Raw genomic sequence first — 19,338 nt, forward strand, 5'->3', positions numbered from 1 at the left:
CATCCCCCCCCCCCCCCCCCCCCCCCCCAAATTTTACAATTAGTTTCTTTATGACTTGGTCTCTTTCTGTAAGCATGGCTTTTAATTCTGTAATCATCTGTATATCTTCTGGTTTTGATTCTCTCATTAGATATTTTTCTTCCATTTCTTCTAGTCTGGAAACAAGAAACCATTAGTTCATTGATAGGATTCAGACGCATCCTTTTTAATGCCTACAGTTTTCAAATTAGTCCAGCTAAACACATACAAAATTTAAAACCAAACTTTTTTCCGTAAAACTTTTCAGCATAATAACATGGTTGCCTCAATAGCTATAGTGTTATTAAAGGCTCCACAGGGGTAGATGATGTTTATTTAAGACTTTGCAGGTTACTTTTGGAAGAATCCACTCATTGTAAGTCATTCAACAGTGTGGGGGATGAGATGAGGTAAGTTCTGTAGAAGAAATGATACATTGAATAATACCTCTAAATACAGGTTTCATGCTAGAATTGTAGGCTGACAATCAGGAGAACTTACCAAAATTACACTCTTGTGTGATGACGGAAGGATTGGTAACTCATAGAAAAGGTACAAGAAAAGATACAGAGGAAGGGTAACGCATAGAAAAGATACAGAGGAAAGGGAAACAAAGGACACATAAATAACATCATTCTTTTCCAGTTTATGGGAAACACAATTTAAAAATTCTGTATTACCAGATAATACATTACTCTGTAAAAAAGGTACATCAGATAACCTAGTTTTTCCCCTTTTCCGCCCTGAGTGGGACAAGAAGGCAACAGGACTGAATGCCACCGAAGACTCTAGGATAGAGGCCACCTTTTATGAGCAGAGGCTCCACAGACCATGCAGAATCCGAAAATATAGGACAGGGCAGAATGAAGAGGATGCAAATGGAAACCGCTGGCTTAGTTGGGGGTGTGTTTCAATTTTAGAAAATTTAATTGGAACAATTTACTGCTCGCAAAATAAAACGATAGAACTTAAGCTCAATAAAGTCATGGTGAATGAAGATGCACAGAAAAACTTACTCAACAAATACTGAATAACTTCTAGACAATCTGTCTTCTAGGATTCCGTGATCTACTCCCTCCCCCCAATTCTAGAGGGGTACAAGAATCTGTGTATTTTAGGAATTTTAGTAAACTCCTCCACTAACTCAGCCCAAGCTAAATTAGTTTCTTTATGACTTGGTCATAAGCTACAGTTTTAATCTAGAGGGAGGTGTGTGGATGAAGGGAAGTGTGGGGTTAGGAAGTGACAGCCTCAGTCAGAATCAGCTTGTCTTTGTCAGTTCAGTTTGAGGTTGGATTCAGTCTTTACTTTTGTTCTCTTGTGATAATGCAGACTGAGTGAAAGATGTGATTCACTGGGCTCACATAAAGGGACCTTGCATTTTATCATGATACAGTGTTTTAAGGGCAACAGTTTTAAGAAGCTTGAGAAACAATAATCTAGTAAAGGAAAAAGGCACTGGATTTAATATTGGAATAGCCACAAGATGTCACTGTAGTACTTTATGATTAAACACAAAATAGAAGATTTCTGAACTGCTTCCTGTACCTAACCAAGAATATCTGGCAGTAAATGGTTGCTAAAAAACTCAACTTAATGCCTTATTTAAAGCTATTATGAAAAAAAAACCCAGAAAAACAAAACAGAACAAAATTTAAAAAATTTAAAAAATAAAACTATTATGTCTATCGTTTTGTTTTAGTACAATGAGAAGTTAAGGAAAAGTGAGTTTAAATCACTTACAATCCCTGACCCACCTTTTTTGCTCTGAGCCTCAATTCTAGTAATTGTTTTCATTTAGGTTAGGCATGTTTTACCTACAAAATTATTATCAATTAATCCTCTCCACAAAATAAGTTTATATCATACATACACCAAAAAAACCTTTCAAGAGATACCTGGATATTTAAGGGAAAAAATAATTGATTAGATTGAAGAAACCATTCATATAAATACTAATGGGAAAGCATTAAAGGAGAGAACAAGTAAAATGACCTAGATTTAACTTGCAAATATATTTCCAGAATTACTAAGTCTTTCAAAATTGTAATAGGAAGAACCCCTCGGTATTACTCTGATCCATTTCAAGCCAATGCTGGTCAACAATCTCTTTCTTCAGTTGTCCCTGTGAACTCTAGGCCGGCACTGCTTCCTAAAGACTAAGTGTGAACCACTGGTGGTACAGGAAATGATCTTAGTTTATTCTTCTTTAACCTTTCTGGGCATAAGAGGGAAAAAGGTCTCAGTTTGGTTCTATGTATCTTAAATGGCCTTTATAACATATGCCTCTTACCCTATTTCACACCACATGGGCAGGCCTGCAGCATCAAATACCTCGCTAGAATCTAATAACATTGTTTTATTTTCACAGAATTTATATTTGTATAATTATAGCCTAGCTTTTATTTATTTTTAAAGTTTATTTATTTTGAGAGAGCATGAGTGGGGGAGGGGCAGAGAGACAGAATCTCAAGCTCTGCACTGTCAGCATGGTGGCCAACGCGGAGCTCAAACTCATGAACCCATGAGAATGGTGAGGATGCTTGACCAACTGAGCCACCCAAACGCCCCTAGCCTAGCTTCTATTTAAAAAATGGGTAAGATTTTTCAATAATGATAATGGTTTTGCTGCAGAAATAAAGTTATAATGAGTCAATTAAAAATATGAAAACCATATCAAAGGTAGCCAGAAATGACCAAATTCTGAAAGGTTAACAAAGCCTAGGAAACACTGCCTTAAGGAAATGTACAAGTTTATATAGTCTTTTACTCAAAATACACATTCCCATTAAAAGTAATACAGAGAGAAAAAAGAAGTAAAACACATAATTTCTAATTAGGTCATTGTTGGCTTCTCCCCAGGCATACATGCCCTGATTTTTTTGGCTATGAGAGTATATAGGTCAATGTCTAGGGTTCGTGACCAACACAAACCAAAAATATGAATACATAAAAAAACTGTATAAAACATATAAAAAAACTTTTCAAGGTGGCAGTACTCCTATGCTTTTTAAAAATAATTGACAAAGTCAGTAAATTGAGATTTTAGGCCAAACAACACTATTGGCACACATATATTTTAGAATCTTAATTATATAAAAATAAACTCTGTTATACCATCCTTCTCTACAGTTTAAGGAAAGGAAATACAGTAACTGAAGAAATTTAGTGTTGAACCTTTCTTTCCCCATAATTTATGGGCACAGGCTCTAATGCATGAGAATAAAACTACCTTCTCCTTACCTCACAAAATTTATGAACACAACTTGAATGGTAATTTAAAAATCAAACAACAACAACAACAATTAGGGTATTATAGATAAAAGGACTCTTTTATCAACAGCTTTTAAAGAGTGAGTGGTAATTCTGATATGGTGGAGTGTCTTTTCAATTAGGGATTACTTACCTACCTAAAAGCCCCATACAGAAAACTCAATGCTTCCCCCAAGAAGAAACTATTTTTCGTCTCAGTACAGCGAGAAGTTAATGTAAACCTAGACAATCAATAATAATCTCTGAACTCCCTGTTTTGCACAAGAAAGATGTCGTGGCCCCAAGTTCTATATAGGTTTAGATTTGGTTTAAAGTTCTTCAAAACAGCCATTCTCTCACTGTTTCTAAAACAAACAAAAACTGTGACAGAAGGGTTTTATTACTGTAGCACTCAGGAAAATAAAACAGTTTCCAAAGAATATCTGAAAATCTAAGACTTGAGTACCCAGCACTAGAGAAGGGGTTTTCTAGTAATCATTCCGTAAGAACTACAGAACTCATCACCATTTCTACAATGTTTAAAAGGTACTCTCCATTCTTTAAATTTCTGATCTCTTCACTAGAGTCCAAACAGGGTTTGGGAGGAACAGAAGTAAGAAGCTTCCAGCTGCTCCAGAGGCCCCTCCACTCCGGGCTTCAGGCCTGACCCACTTTCCTCCAGCCCTTCCACTACCACCCACTTCTACATTTCCAAAGGGCTTTTCCAATTTCAAAGACTTAAAGTCAGCATGCAGTTGATTAGGAACTTTAGTAAGATGCCCATCGTCCTTTGCAACAGGCTAAGAATAGTTCAAATGTTGTCCCCCCAGCTCTTTAACCTGGAATGCAGTCTCCCTGCTCACCAAGACTGCTGAAGGCATTCAGCAGATCCAAGCAAGCTGCAATAAGGATATGGACAGAAATATCCCAATTGTCTAAAACTGTGCTTTGCAGGGCCGCCTGGGTGGTTCAGTTGGTTAAGCATCTGACTTCAGCTCGGGTCATGATCTTGCAGGTTGTGGGTTTGAGCTCTGCAGCAGGCTCTGTGCTGACCACTCAGAGCCTGTAGCCTGCTTCAGATTCTGTGTATGTCTCTCTCTCTATCCCTCCCCTGCTTGTACTCTGTCTCTCTCTCAAAAAAACAAAAACAAAAAACTGTGCTTTCCAAATATGGTAGCCAGTATTCCGTATGTGGCTATTTACATTTAAATTAATTAAAATTAAATTAAAAATTCAATTCCTTGGTTGCACTAGTCATAATTCAAATGCTCAACAGCCTTCGTGGCTAGTAACAACTGTACTGGGCAGAGCAGATAAAGGACATTTTTGTTATCACAGAAAAATCTACTGGACAGCGGTCTAAATACATTTGTGTATGTGTTTTCAACTAAAAGAGTAAATGACCAAATATATGACAGCAGCAATTTTCTGATAGAAAAAAGAAATACAATTGGTTAACATGGGCCTGGCTGAAGTATAAAAAACTGGTAGATCTAGGAAACAAATAAAATATTTGACTCATGAATAATACTAATTTGATTAAAAATTACCATAATTAGCAAAACTAAGTTATATACTATCCACTGAAAATTCCTAATGTGTAAAATCATATAAAACAGAATAAAGTAGAAAAAAACCTTTAATCTTTATAAGTTAACATTCCTAAAGAGACACGACACACGGACAGACACTGGTTATTCTTTTTGTGAGCATGTTTTTTCAGACTGTGAAGAGGGGGATAGCAGGATTTCAGCCTCTGCCCAATGAGTAACACTGAGGCCAGGAGAAGGGAAAGCCATGAGTGGGGTTTATTGTAACTAATTTTTGCAAAGTGCCTAAGGTGATGGATGAGCTCTTCCACATGGAAGATACCTGAGCTCTTACTATAACTCAAAAGGATTTAAAAATTACCTCCAAAACCAGCAAACACCAGAAATCACCATGAGTGGGAAAATGGTCTCATGAGTCTCCTCACCATTTCAAGTGTAGCTTCACGATGTGATAAATGTTAGAGACAATCCTCAAAAAATGCATTCAGGAAACATTCAAGTGTCTATTAGTGAGAAAATCCTGTGTGTGTCCATTGCAGAGTTACCTCACCTCAGGAGCAGCTGCTGAAGTAAATGCAACTGGGGGTCTGTTTTTTTTCAGTTGAAGTCAATGCAGCTGTATATGTTACATATATGTAACAATAGCTACTATGAGCCTTAATCAGTTAAATGAGTAAAATGTGAGGAGATGATATTTTGGACTTGGGGAAGGTAATCAGGTAGTAATAATAGGAGGTTGTTCTAAACTGTAGAAGAAACACAGGAGAATCTCAGAAGGAATCTCACACTGTGAGTGTGGCGGACAAAGGTAGAGAAGGCACATGGCATTAGGAGTTTAAGTTTCACTTTGAGACTAAGGTTAATGGGATTAGTCACTATTTTGACATTAATGAAGGACGTGGAGATATTTACGTATTTTTATTCAGTGTTTTAAATTAACTGGAAGACAGATTAAAGGTGAATAAACCATTTGCAGCAGCAGTTTAGAGTAGATTAATTAATTCTAAGATAATTTAAATTGGACCAGGGTTTAGGCCACAGAGATGGAGTGAATGCTATTTGCACATTGGCTGTAAGAGTTTAGAAATGTATAGAAAAGAGAAGAGCTACTAAATACTTTCTTAAAACATTAGGTCATAGTGAGAAACCTTGGTTTTAATACTGGAGTTACTCTGTATGAGTAGTAACTATTTGTGATGTTTAACTTGCATTAATTTTTAAAATCAAAATAAATGTAGGAATTCCAACAATATCTCTGTAGAGTATAACACATTTTATAGTTTTTGCCGTTCCCCAATACCCTGTAATCCACTCTCTAGAGGGCAGTACTGTCATTACAATGTTTTATTTGTTTTTAAAGATTTTTTGATATTTGTATATAAAGTGTGTATTATTAGTTTATGTACAGGATCATCATACTCCTTTTGGCCACCATATGCCCTTTGTACTTAATATTATATAATGGACACCTTTAGAGTTTTCACCATGGCATGATGGTTCAAGATCCTGAGGGACAGGCTTTAGGCAAGGACTGTCCTAGCAGAACTAGAGCAGTGGCAGCTGAGAAACAAATCATTCTATTGCCTTATCCTCATTAAATAAAATATCATACTGCAATTACCATCTGTAATATAGCACTTGTTTCTTTTTTAAGTATCCCTTAATTAGATTTAAAAATATTGGCTAATCTGAGGTTAGACACAGTCTCCTAAATTTATGTCCCACATATGAATTTTCTTTAATATAATATGACTTACGACACTTGTAAAGCTGCATTTATTTCCTTGAGTAGCTCGTTAGTCTTATTAAAATCTGCCCGCATGATATTTTTCTCTCTGAGGTGGTCTGCTGTCATGACATCCAGCTCTTTTTCAAGTCTCTTGTTTAAATCTTGTTCATGCAACCTGTTTTATTTTTAGTTAAGAAAATGTTATTCTGGAATCAAGCTTTCAAAACTTTCTATATTCTACAGATTTGAAATGGTTTTATGTATAATATAGAGAAAATTAATGGAAACAGCCTAAAGTAACTTACTTTGCTCCTCCTATAGTCTAGCTTGTTAAAGTTGTCTCCTTTAATGCTTTTAAAATTACATTTTATAAAGATTTTAGTTAATTATATAATTTCCAAAATTAATGAATACGTACACATTATTCAAAATACTAACATTTTATCTATGTTCTAAATTACAACAGTCGGCAAATAAAGGAGTGGTCTTCAATATCTACGAAAAGGTAGTCTAGGCATAAAAATAGGCATGTATTGCTAACTACTATCACAGCAGTCTTTCATATAACACTGTATATTCCGTCTGTTGTGATTAATGACATACCTCATCTGCTGGTTAGATTCGCTTCGTATTCTGAGAATTTCTTTCCCCTTAAATTCCAATTCTTTAGTTAGGGCACTTATATTTTCATGAAGGTGCTGTACTTCCTTATCCAAGTCTGTGATGTGATGCTCTCTGTGCCTTAACTCCTCTTGTAGATCTGTTATTCTACACATATGTTCCTTACTCTGCAAAATACAAATAATTTTTTTTCTTAAGTAAGCTCTCTTTGGAACTTGAACTCACAACCCTGAGATCAAGAGTCACATGCTCTACCAACTGGGCCAGCTAGTGCCCCTACAAATAATTCTTAAAGGTATTCTAATATTTGCTTTCCATACTTACCTAAAGGAAAGAAAGTGACATCCTGGGATGTCAAATGTAATGACATTGCTTCAAAAGCAAACTGCTGAAATAAAACCTAAAGGCCTCTTCTCTTTCCATTATATATATGAAGTGTTTATGGATATAGTCTATATGGATAATATCAGGGTAACAAGAGGTCCAAAAGACCACAAAAAGCACATCTCCCACACATTGTACAGATGAGGAAACCAATACCCAACAGATAACTCTCCAAGGAGGATTTATAATGAAAGGCAGAGCTGAGATTAGAATGCAGAGCTCCTCATCAAATCAAATGGGCTTAGGGGCACCCAGGTGGCTTAGTCGGTTAAGCATCCGACTTTCGCTCAGGTCATGATCTCGCAGTTCGTGGGTTCGAGCCCCGCGTCGGGCTCTGTGCTGCCAGCTCAGAGCCTGGAGCCTGTTTCAGAGTCTGTGACTCTCTCTCTCTCTGACCCTCCCCTGCTCCAGCTTCATATCTCTCTCTCTCTCTCCTAGAAATAAATAAAACATTAAAAAAAAAAATAAAAAAAGAATCAAATGGGCTTATAGTAAAATGCTGACACCACTATCCTTCAATCTAAAAATGCCCTGCATCTAGGCAGGCCATCCAGACACACACATATCATATGGCTTAGAAAGCAGACTTTGTCTGCTTTGTGCTAATCTAACAGTTACCTTGTCTGAAAGATAAGCTCCCTTTCATATTCCTAGAATTCACTGTTTTTCATGATGTCTATCTAGATATTGTTAATTTCAGTGTCAGCATAGTTGAAGATATAACTTCCCTCCATGGTTATGAGGAGGGTCATTTAAAACTTAATAGCAATGAAGAGAAAATCTGAGCTGATCATTTAACATAGACTAACAAAGTAAAAGCCATAAGTCTAAAAAATAATGGCCTTCATTGCACTATGCCTAGAAATCCATCCACCTGGATGGACGTATATTCAAGGTCATAAATTCTCTAAGTAAAGGAAGTACACTTTATCAAAGAGCAAAGTTTAAAAAGCACAAATAGTACCTGTGCTACAGTGATATGGAAATATCAATTTTTTTTGAGGAACTACTACTTCTATAGCTATACTACCCATCATGACTACTTAAATTCAAGTTTAAATTATTTAAAATTAAATTAAATTGAAAATTCTGGTCCTCGATCACACATTAGATATATTTGGCCCATGTGGCCAGTGACTATCACGGTAGATAGCAGATACAGACAGTACTGTTTTATAGTATTCTGTGTTTGCTCTTTGTGGTATTCATATTTCACTGATCACTTTCCAGGATGCAAGTAAAATTCAATATCTTCAATTAAAAAGTCATAAAATGTAATTTTATGATCAATATAATAAGTCAAATTACCTTATTTCCCTTTAAAAAGAAAACTCTTCAATATAGGTAGTAAATAACTAGTGTAAATACTAGCTATTACAAAATTTTCAGAAAATGTGAATATTCAGATCTATTCACATTTGAGGAATCATCGCATAACAGTATGTTCTTCTTTACCTGTCTTCTGCTGATGTCTATGCTTCGCTCTAATTCCATTTTAGCAGCTGCCAATTCTTGATGATGACTGTGCCGCAACAAATCAATTGCAGCTGCATGTTGATGGTTTAGTTCTGATCGTAAGGAAGCTGGAACCCAAGGGAAAAAAGAGCTTTAGTATATTGAAAAATATTGATACTTTACCTAAAAATTATAAAAGTCACAGAATATTTTTAAAATTAGAACACTTGTATAGGTCATTAAAATATCATAGACTGTCATAGAATGTCATGAATTTAAAGGTCATCTAGCTTTGATAAGAACAAGAAAATTTTCAGCTACTCAATAAGTCAAGGAATTTCCATATATGTTTTTAGTTTGCCAGTAAGGTGCTAATGGAGATGAAGTATTTTTAACTTTTCTCATTCACTACTAGAATAATATCATTTTAGAGCTGAATAGTACCAGAACACATATTCATTTAGAAAGCAACTTCCCACCCAGGTAAGAACTCTTCCACAATATTTCTGAAAGGTATTAAGCACTGGCTGGTGATTGCTCTTAGTGATTTGTTAATCATCATTTTTATTTGGATTTGAGATTATTTGATATAATCCACATTTACTGAATGCCAGGTACTATACTAAGGGAGAACAAAATATGACCCTGTTCTAATAACTGCACAGGCTACAGGGAAAGTCTTCATGCCAGGGAATTAACTGGAATATCAGAAGTAAATATTAGTTCTAAAGAAAGCACAGCAATGGAAGCACCCCCATTTCCTAGGAGAAGGAAATGAGGAATGTGATCACAAAGGAAGTGTCACTGTGCTTCAGTCTACAGCATTGAGTAGGGGTTCTCCCAGTGGAGAAAGAGAAAAAGCATGAATGAGGAAGGGATAACATATGCAAAAGCAGAAAGAGCCTAATTCAGATAAACTACAAGATGGTGTGGCAGGTGCCCACAGAACATATTGGAAAGAAAATGGCGCCCAGTCCAAGAAAGTTTTAGCATAAAATGTTTTTTACTTTATGTTTAAGGTTCATGGTTCTCAATCCGGGATATGTGTGGCAGTATGTCTGAGGGACTTTTAGAGTACACAACTCAGACATGAATTGTACTTGAAGTTTTAGGGGGAATGCCATTACTTTCATGTTAACAACAAAGGAGATCTGAGTAAAATGCAAATTACATATATTGTAAAGCTAAAACATGAGATGACTTCAAAGACATGCTGTGCTTGTAGCTAGTCAATTTAGGCTGTTCCTGAGGCCTCCACGTAGGGCCCAAGTTCAGTGTCCCCTGGTATGAAGGGCTGTGGCAGTTCAAAAACTTGACAGGCAGTGAGGTAGGACACGGGAGTCAGTGAAGGATTTAAAGTTGGGACGTTACATGGTGAGATTTGACTCTTACACAGATTAGCCAGACTAGAGTCTGAAGGATGAACTGCAGGAACAAAGATCAGCGAGAAGGTTATGGCAATAACCCAGGTGAAAAATGATATGACTATGAAAAGTGGAGGAACTAACAGGATGTGGAAGCAGAAGTTCTCCTAGCTTCCTAGCTGGGGCAGCTGGGTAAACAGTGGCACCCTTAGTTAAAATGCCAGGTATAGGAATGGCAATATACTTTGGACCTGAGAGAGATGGTGAGCTAGTATTTAAAAATATAGAGTATAAGTTACAATATCTAACTTTATAATATGCAGTAAGAAATAGAAATCTAGTTCACAAGGAAAGCAATTTGGTCTAGAAACACATATTTGGAGTTTCCAGCACAACAGATGGTAATTGGAGCCATAGCTGTGAATCCCACCAATCAGGAAAAGCCTGAAGACTGAAAAATAGACCCAGAAGGCTGGGGACTAAAGATGGAGAAACAGCAATATTTAACAGATGCATGGAAAACAGAACTAGCAAATGAAGATGTTTAAAAAACAGGGGTCAGAATGCAGTGTGGGGAGTATATGACCATGGAGACCAATGGGAAAAAAAGATTCAAGAAGGTCAAAGAGGTCAAATGATGCAGACAGGGCAAATATGATGAAAACCAGTGAGAATATATGGATTTGGAATTTCAAAGTTCAATGGTGACTTCAGGGACTGTAATTTCAATAGTATAATGGGGGCAAAAATGTAGACCTGAAGGAACCTGACAAAGGACTAGATCTAGAATACATGAAGAACTCCTAAAACTCAACGGTAAAAATACTAACAATCCAGTTAGAAAAGATATACAGATGTCAAATAAATACTTGAAAACATGTTCAATATAAGTAGCCATTAGAAAAATGCAAAGTAAAATTCACAACAAGATAATACCATGCTCCTATCTGAATGCGTAAAATACAGAACAGTGACATCAAATGCTGGTAAGGATGTGAAAGAAACTGTCACTCATTCACTGCTGGTGAGGATATGACAAGGTACAGCCACTCTGGAAAACAGGCAGTTTCTAGAATCATCATATGACCCAGCAACTCTACTCTTAGGCATTTATCTCAGAGAAATTAAAGCTTACACTTACACAAACTGAAAACACCAGATGTCCTTCAATGGGTAAAAGACAACAATTGTCCTTCAGCAATAAAAAGGGACAAACTATTGATATATACAACAACCTGGATGAATCTCCAGAGAATTATGCTGAGTGGAAAAAAAAAACCAATCCCCAAAAGGTGACATATTATTCCACTTATAACATTTTTATAATGATAAAATTATAGAAATGGATAACAGATTAGAGAGTGAGGGCAAGATGGCGGAGAAGTAAGGAGCTCCGTACTTGCACTCGCGCCCATACATCACACAGAAAAGATCTGAAGCCATTGGAAACNTGGATAACAGATTAATGGTAACCAGGAATTAAAGGTGGGGAGGAAAGGGAAGTGGGTGTAGCTATAAATGGGCAACACGGCTTCTCATGGTAATGGGAGTGTTCTGTGTCTTGACAGTATCAATGTCAGTATCCTGGTTGTGATATGAACGACAGTTTTGAAAGATGTTACCACGGGAGGAAACTGTATAAAGTGTTCAGAGGATCTCTCTGTATTACTTCTTACAAGCGCATATGAATTTATAACTATCTCAAAATAGGTATAAAGTTAAAAAAGTTTAGTTAAAAATCACAAAAATCCTTTTGTCAACAAAGAGGTATTTAATCAAGTTTCAGTGGACTAAACAATAGTGCTAACACTTGGCCTGATTTTACTTTTTCTCATATAGTTGTGGAAAGTCTGTAATTCCCTTGGGCCAGAATTCTCCAAAGGCTACCTCTGCATTGGACTATATGCTCTTTGTATATAAAGACCAAGCAGCAGTTCACTTTTTAATTCTCGTTGCTCAGCAGTTTCTGTAGCATGTAAACATGTATTCCACAAATGTTTGATAAATATTCTACTATGATTTTCACCCTGGCTATCACAGTGGCTTGTCACAGAGGAAGAGGAGAGAATTATGACGACCTGACTTAGGGCTCCCAGCAACAGGAGAGATGATGTATTGGGTAAAATGGCTTTGCCATTGAGGCCCAAAGTAGTGACAACACTTTGGTCTTCTTTGTTCCCAATTACTACTTGGAAACCATATGCCACTGATATGTGACAGCATACAATACAAACTATTAAGACATTTTGGGGAAAACCAAACAGAAGGAAAATGAGATAATAGGAATAAAGTTAAGGATCACCACCAAACTCCACCCCTCCCTCCAAAAAACCTCTTTAAATACTTTTGCAGTATCTCTGCAAAACTCAACTGATCTCTTCATAAGAAGAGTAGTGACTTGAACACTTCAAAGATTAAAATCCCAATAAAAAATATTTGAAAAATACCTAAACAAAAAGTCTGACCTAAACAGGAGTTTTCTCATACAAACACAATCCTGAAGTGATTGTTTTGAATTCATACAAAAAAAAAAAAAAAAACCCCACAGAAAACAGAAGCAAGATGGCGGAGAAGTAGGGAGCTCTGTACTTTCACTCATCCCCATCTCTTAAACGGAGAAGGCCTGAAGCTATACGACCCCTTACAGAATCCAGGAGTTTGGGAGGAAAAGGAGAGTCAGCTGAGAAAGCCTTAAAGCGGTGACCTCAAGAAACAAGCCAAAGTACACATGGTAGAGAGTTCCAAATACCACTATGAGTAGGAAAATATAATAACCAAAGTCTCAACAAGAGAGACCAAGAGACACAAAAGAACATTTCCTGAACGGACAGGCCTTGGACAGTCAAAGAGTCTTCTTTAATACAGCAGTACTCGCAGGTGCAGAGTGTATAACAAGCTTTTAAAACTAGCAAGAGACAGAAAGCTAACCTAAATGACAAAATGGAAGAACTCTCCTCTAAAGAAATTCCAGGAAGAAATGACAGCTAAAGAACTGCTCAAAACAGATATAAGCAACATAACTGAACAAGAATTTAGAACAACAGTCATGAAATTAATCGCTGGGCTTGAAAAAGGCATGGAAGACCTCAGAGAAACTGTTGCTACAAAGGCTATGGAGCTTACAAATAATTGAGATGAATTAAAAAATGCTACAAATGAGATGCATAATAAAATGGAGGTGTCCAATGCTCAGATTGAAGAGGCAGAGAGGAGAATAGGTGAGTTAGAAGACACAATTATAGAAAAAGAGGAAGCCAAGAAAAAGAGAGATAAACTGATCCAGGAACATGAAAGGAGAGTTCAACAGCTGAGCTATACAATCAAACAGAGCAATATCCATATCATAGGAATTCCAGAAGAGGAAGAGAGAGGGAAAGGCACTGAAGGAGTCCTTGAGCAAATTATAGCAGAGAACTTCCCCAATCTGGGGAAGGAAACAGACATTGAAATCCAAGAGGCACAGAGAACTCCCCTCAGACGTAACATGATTCGATCTTCTGCATGACATATCATAGTGAAACTGGCAATATATAAGGACAAAGAGAATTCTGAAAGCAGCTAGGGATAAAAAGGACCTAACATACAAAGGGAGACCTTTCAGAGTGGTGACAGACCTATCTACTGAAACGTGGCAGGCCAGAAAGGAATGGCAGGAAATCTTCAATGTGATGAACAGAAAAAAAATGCAGCCAATAATCCTCTATTCAGGAAGCCTGTCATTCAGAATAGAAGGAGAAATAAAAGTCTTACCAAATAAACAAAAACTGAAAGAATTCATCGCCCAGTAAACCAGCCCTACAAGAAATCCTGAGGGGGATTCTAAGAAGGAAATGTTGCAAGGAACGGAAATGTTGCAAGGAATGCAAGGTACCAGAGACACCACCACAAGCATGAATCCTACAAAGAACACAATGACTCTAAGCCCATATACTTCAATAATAACACTGAATGTAAATGGACTAAACGCTCCAATCAAAAGACATAGGGTAGTAGAATGAATTAAAAAAACTAAAATCCATCTATTTGCTGTCTATAAGAAATTCATTTTAGACTGGAGGACACCTTCAGATTGAAGTAAGGGGATGGAGAAATATCTATCATGCTACTGGAAGTCAAAAGAAAGCTGGAGTAGCTATACTTATACCAAACAAACTGAACTTTAAAGTAAAGGCAGTAACAAGGGATAAAGAAGTGCATTATATAATAATTACAGGTTCTATCCATCAGGAAGAGCTAACAATTATAAATGTCTACACACTGAATACAGGAGCACCAAATACATAAAACAATTCATCACAAACAGAAACAATCTTATGGGTGAGAATGTGCTCATAGCAGGGGTCTTTAATACTCCACTACAGCAATGGGTAGATCAACTGGACAGAAAGTCACAAAAGAAACAATGGACTTGAATGACACATTGGACCAGATGGATCTGACAGATATATTTAGAGCTCTACATCCTGAGGCCATAGAATTCACTTTCTTCTTAAGTGCACATGGCACATTCTCCAAGATAGATCACATACTGGGTCATATGTCCACATACTGGGACATAAAGCAGCCCTCAATAAACATAAAAGAAGTGAGATCATATCGTGCACACTTTCAGATCATAATGCTAAGAAACTTGACATCAATCACAGGAAGAGGTGTGGAAAACCTCCAAAAACACGGAGGTTAATGAACACCCTACTAAAGAACAAATGGGCCAATCAGACAATCAGAGAAGAAATTTAAAAATATATGGAAACAAATGAAAATGAAAATACAACAATCCGAACACTATGGGAGGCAGCAAAGGCAGTCCTAAGAGGAAAGTACATTGCTCTCCAGGCCTATTACAAGAAATTAGAAAAAGCGCAAGTACAAAATCTAACAGCACACCTCAAGGAACTAGGAGGAGAGAAACAAGAGCACCCCAAACCCAGTAGGAGAAGAGAAAAAATAAAAACCAGGGCAAAAATAAACAATATAGAAACCAAAAAAACAGTAGAACAGATCAATGAAACCAAGAGTTGTTTTTTTTTTTTTTAAATGTTTTATTTATTTCTAGGAGAGAGAGAGAGACAGCGTGAGCAGGGGAGGGTCAGAGAGAGAGGGAGTCACAGACCGAAACAGGCTCCAGGCTCTGNAAGGGGAAAAATAGTTGGGGAGAGGGAGGGAGGCAAACCATGAGAGACTCCTGAAAGCAGAGAACAAACTGAGCACTGATGTGGATAGGGGATAGGGGAAGGGGGGTGATGGGCATGGAGGAGGGCACTTGCCGGGATGAGCACTGGGTGTTATATGGAAACCAACTTGACAATAAACTATTTAAAAAAAAAACATGACTATCAAGTCTAAGGACATGTGGCTGTATGCCTATCTACTCTTTTTAGTCACTGGAAAGTAGAAAGTCAGGGCAACTCCACTTAGTTTCTTAACGGTAGGTGGAAGCCCCAGTGAGTGTTGCGTACGTAGCCAGAGTATGGAGAAAGTTGAGGGGACCTCACTTCTGTGTTCTATCCATTCTATTCCTCCATACTCACCTCTTTATCTGGTAACTTCAAATATGCAAAACACTTAGATACTCATTTTGGTGTGTCAAAAATTAAAATAAAACTTTGTGATTTCATATTGAATTTTAAAGAATATACAAATAAATGACAAGATTATAATATTTTCAAAATACCAAGCATAGCCTTTCCTTCATCTTCTAATTCAAACCGAAGAGTCTGAAGTTCCTGTTCCATTTCTATCCGGAAGCCCTCCATTGACTCTCTGTGTGCCTCTTTTAATGACTGAAGCTCTGCAGAATGTTTTTGTTGTAAATGATTTTCAAGAGCCTAAAACAGGAGAAATGTATTTGCTTCATTATGTTAGAACACAGGAAAGAAAATGAAAGCAAAATAAAAAATTACTGGGGGCAAAATAAATTAATACATTACTAAAACCCAGTTATTTAAGAAAAACAAGGCATTTTTATTCATCTTCAAGAACATTAGATATAAGATAATGACCATTAGAAAATAAATTAATAGGGTCACTTCAGGAGAACAATTAAGAAACCAGTTTGATCCAATGTATTATGTTTGAATTGGGATCTGGGCCTTTACCTAAGGTAGTTTTCAACTAAAGTCATTTTCTGAAGTTGCTGAGGCATGTAAGCCACCTAAATGAAGGAATGTGCACAAACTTAGGAAGAGAGGAGGAGGGCATTAACAAGAAAAGATCTTGAGTAGGAACAGAGAGATGCCAAAAGGCTTTTACAACTCCAACCTTATCAAATATTTTGTAGTGACTTTTTTATAGGAATTTGTGGACAGAAGCAAAGCTGTGAGAGTAGGGAAGTAGAAAAGTAAACAAACCTCTCACTTGATTAGTTCTAAAAGCCTAACCAGAGAAAACAGACTATATATATGTGGCTGAAACTGAGAGAAGACATGTGGCCATGGGAGAAAACCAGAGCTCAGTGTCCTTCAAGTACACAGACTGAACTGGGACAGGAAGGGTTTTCTTACCATAATCTGTAACATGTTCTGTGGAGCCTTTCAGGTTTTCTCTGTATAGTATCATATATACCATATCATACCATCTGCAAAGGGTGAAAGTTCTACTTCTTCCTTACCAATATGGATGTCTTTTATTTATGTTATCTGATTGCTGTGTCTAGGACTTCCAGTACTATGTTGAATAAAAGTGGTGAGAGTAGACATCATGGTCTTGTTCCTGACCTTATAGGAAAGGTTCTGTTTTTCCCCATTTGGGGTGATGTTAGCTATGGGTTTTTCACCAATATTATCTTGAGGTATGTTCCTCTAAACCAACTTTGTTGAAAATTTTTATTATGAATCAATTTTGTACTTTGTCAGATACTTTTCCTGCATCTATTGAAATGATTGTATGGTTCTTTTCTCTTATTGATGTGATGTATCATGCTAATTGAATATTGAACCCTCGCAACTAAGGAATAAATCTCACTTGACCAGGAGATGATTTTTTTTTTTCTTTTTTACTGTATTGTTGGATTCAGTTTGTTAGTATTTTGTTGAGGATTTTTTCATCTGTGTTCATCAGAGATACTGCCCTGTTGGTGTCTTTTTTAGTGGTGTCTTTGTCTGGTTTTGGTTTCTGGAGAATGCTGGCACCATAGAATGAATTTGGCAGTTTTCTTTCTATTTTTTGCAGTATTTTGGGAAAGGTAGGTATTAACTCTTTAAATGTTTGGTAGATTTCACCTGTGAAGCCATCTGATCCTGGACTTTTGTTTGTTGGGAGTTTGATTACTGATGCAATTTCTTTGTTGGCTATCAGCCTGTTCAAATTTCTTTATTTCTTCCTGTTTCAGTTTTGGTAGATTACATGTTTCTAGGAATTTATCCATTTTTTTCTAGGTTTCTCAATTTATTGATATATAGTTTTTCATAATCTCTTATAGTTGTTCATATTTCTGTCGTGTCGATTATTTCTCCCCTCTCACTTCTGGTTTTATTTATTTGGTTCTTTTGTCTTTTTTTTCTTCCTAAGTCTGGCTAGAGGTTCATCAATTTTGATGATTTTTTTTTTCAAAGAACCACCTCCTAGTATCAGTGATCTATTTTTATATCATTTATTTCTGCTCTAATCTTTATCATTTCCTTCCTTCTCATCATTTTGATCATCATTTTGATTTTGTTCCTTTGGTTGTAAGGGTAAACTGCTTATTTGAGACTTCTCTTGATTCTTGAGGTAGACCTGTATTGCTATAAACTTCCCTCTTAGAGCCACTTTGCTGCATCAGAAACGTTTTGAACTGTTGTTTTTGTTTTGTTTCCATGTACTTTTAAATTTCTTCTTTTATTTCCTGATTGACCCATTCATTGTTTAGTAACAGTTATTTAACCTCCATGTGTTTGTGGTCTTTCCAGATCTTTTTCTAGTGGCTGACTTCTAGAAAAGGTGCATGGTATGACTTCCGCTTTTTATATTTTTTGAGGCTTGTTTTGTGGCTTAATATGTGATCTATTCTGGAGAATGTTTCTTGTGCACTTGAAAAGAGTGTGTATTCTGCTGTTTTAGGATGGCATGTTCTTTTTTTTTTTTTTTTTTACAAATAGTTTATTGTCAAATTAGTTTCCACATAACACCCAGTGCTCATCCCCACAAGTGCCCTCCTCCAAGCCCCTTTCCCCTCCCCCCCCATCCATCAGTCCTCAGTTTTTGTCAGCATTCAAGAGTCTCTCATGGTTTGATGTTTTAGGATGGCATGTTCTAAATATATGTGTTAAATCTCTCCTGTCCAATGTGTCATTCAAAGCCATTGTTTCCTTGTTGATTTTCTGTTTAGAGGATCTGTCCTTTGATGTAAGTGCAGTGTTAATGTTCCCTACTATTATTGTTCTATTATCAATTAGTTCCCTAATGCTTGCTATTAACTTATTTTATGTATTTGGGTGTTCCCATGTTGGTTGCATAAATATTTACAATAGTCATATCTTCTTGTTGGACTGTCGCCTTTATTATTATGTAAGTATCCTTCTTCGTCTCTTGTTAGTCTTTGTTTTAAAGTCAGTTTTGTCTGATGTAAGTATTGCTACTCCAGCTTTCTTTTGACATCCATTTGCATGATAAATGTTTCTCCATCACTTTCAACCTTCAGGGGTTTCTAGGTCTCAAAAGAGTCTCTTAGAATGCTATTGCAATTTCAATAGTGACTGCACTGAAGCTGGAGATTGCTTGGGTAGCATGGAATTTTGGCAATATTAAGTCTTCCAATCCATGAGCATGACATATGTTTCCACTTATTTGTGTCATCTTTGATTTCTTTCACCCATATCATAGTTTTCAGAGTATAAGTCTCACTTTCTTGGTTAAATTTATTCCTAGGTATTTTACTCTTTTGATGCAATTGTAAATGGGATGTTTTCTTAATTTCTCTGATAGTTTGTTATTACTGTATAGGTATCCAACAGATTTATGTATGCAACAGGTTCTGTATATTAAT

At 36.5% G+C, this 19,338-nt stretch overlaps 1 protein-coding gene across 1 annotated transcript in view; it reads right to left on the bottom strand.

Moving 5' to 3' along the window:
- Nucleotides 1-19,338, bottom strand: part of FAM184A (family with sequence similarity 184 member A) — a 120,268-nt gene that overhangs the window by 7,156 nt on the left and 93,774 nt on the right. Inside the window, 5 exon segments of the mRNA XM_077766080.1 lie at nucleotides 38-155; nucleotides 6,578-6,724; nucleotides 7,153-7,337; nucleotides 9,010-9,137; nucleotides 16,048-16,201. Of these exon segments, the coding sequence (XP_077622206.1) occupies nucleotides 38-155; nucleotides 6,578-6,724; nucleotides 7,153-7,337; nucleotides 9,010-9,137; nucleotides 16,048-16,201 (732 nt within the window).

Source organism: Crocuta crocuta, unplaced genomic scaffold (genome assembly GCF_008692635.1).
Source record: "Crocuta crocuta isolate KB4526 unplaced genomic scaffold, BGI_CrCroc_1.0 scaffold413, whole genome shotgun sequence".
NCBI classification, from domain to species: Eukaryota; Metazoa; Chordata; class Mammalia; order Carnivora; family Hyaenidae; genus Crocuta; species Crocuta crocuta.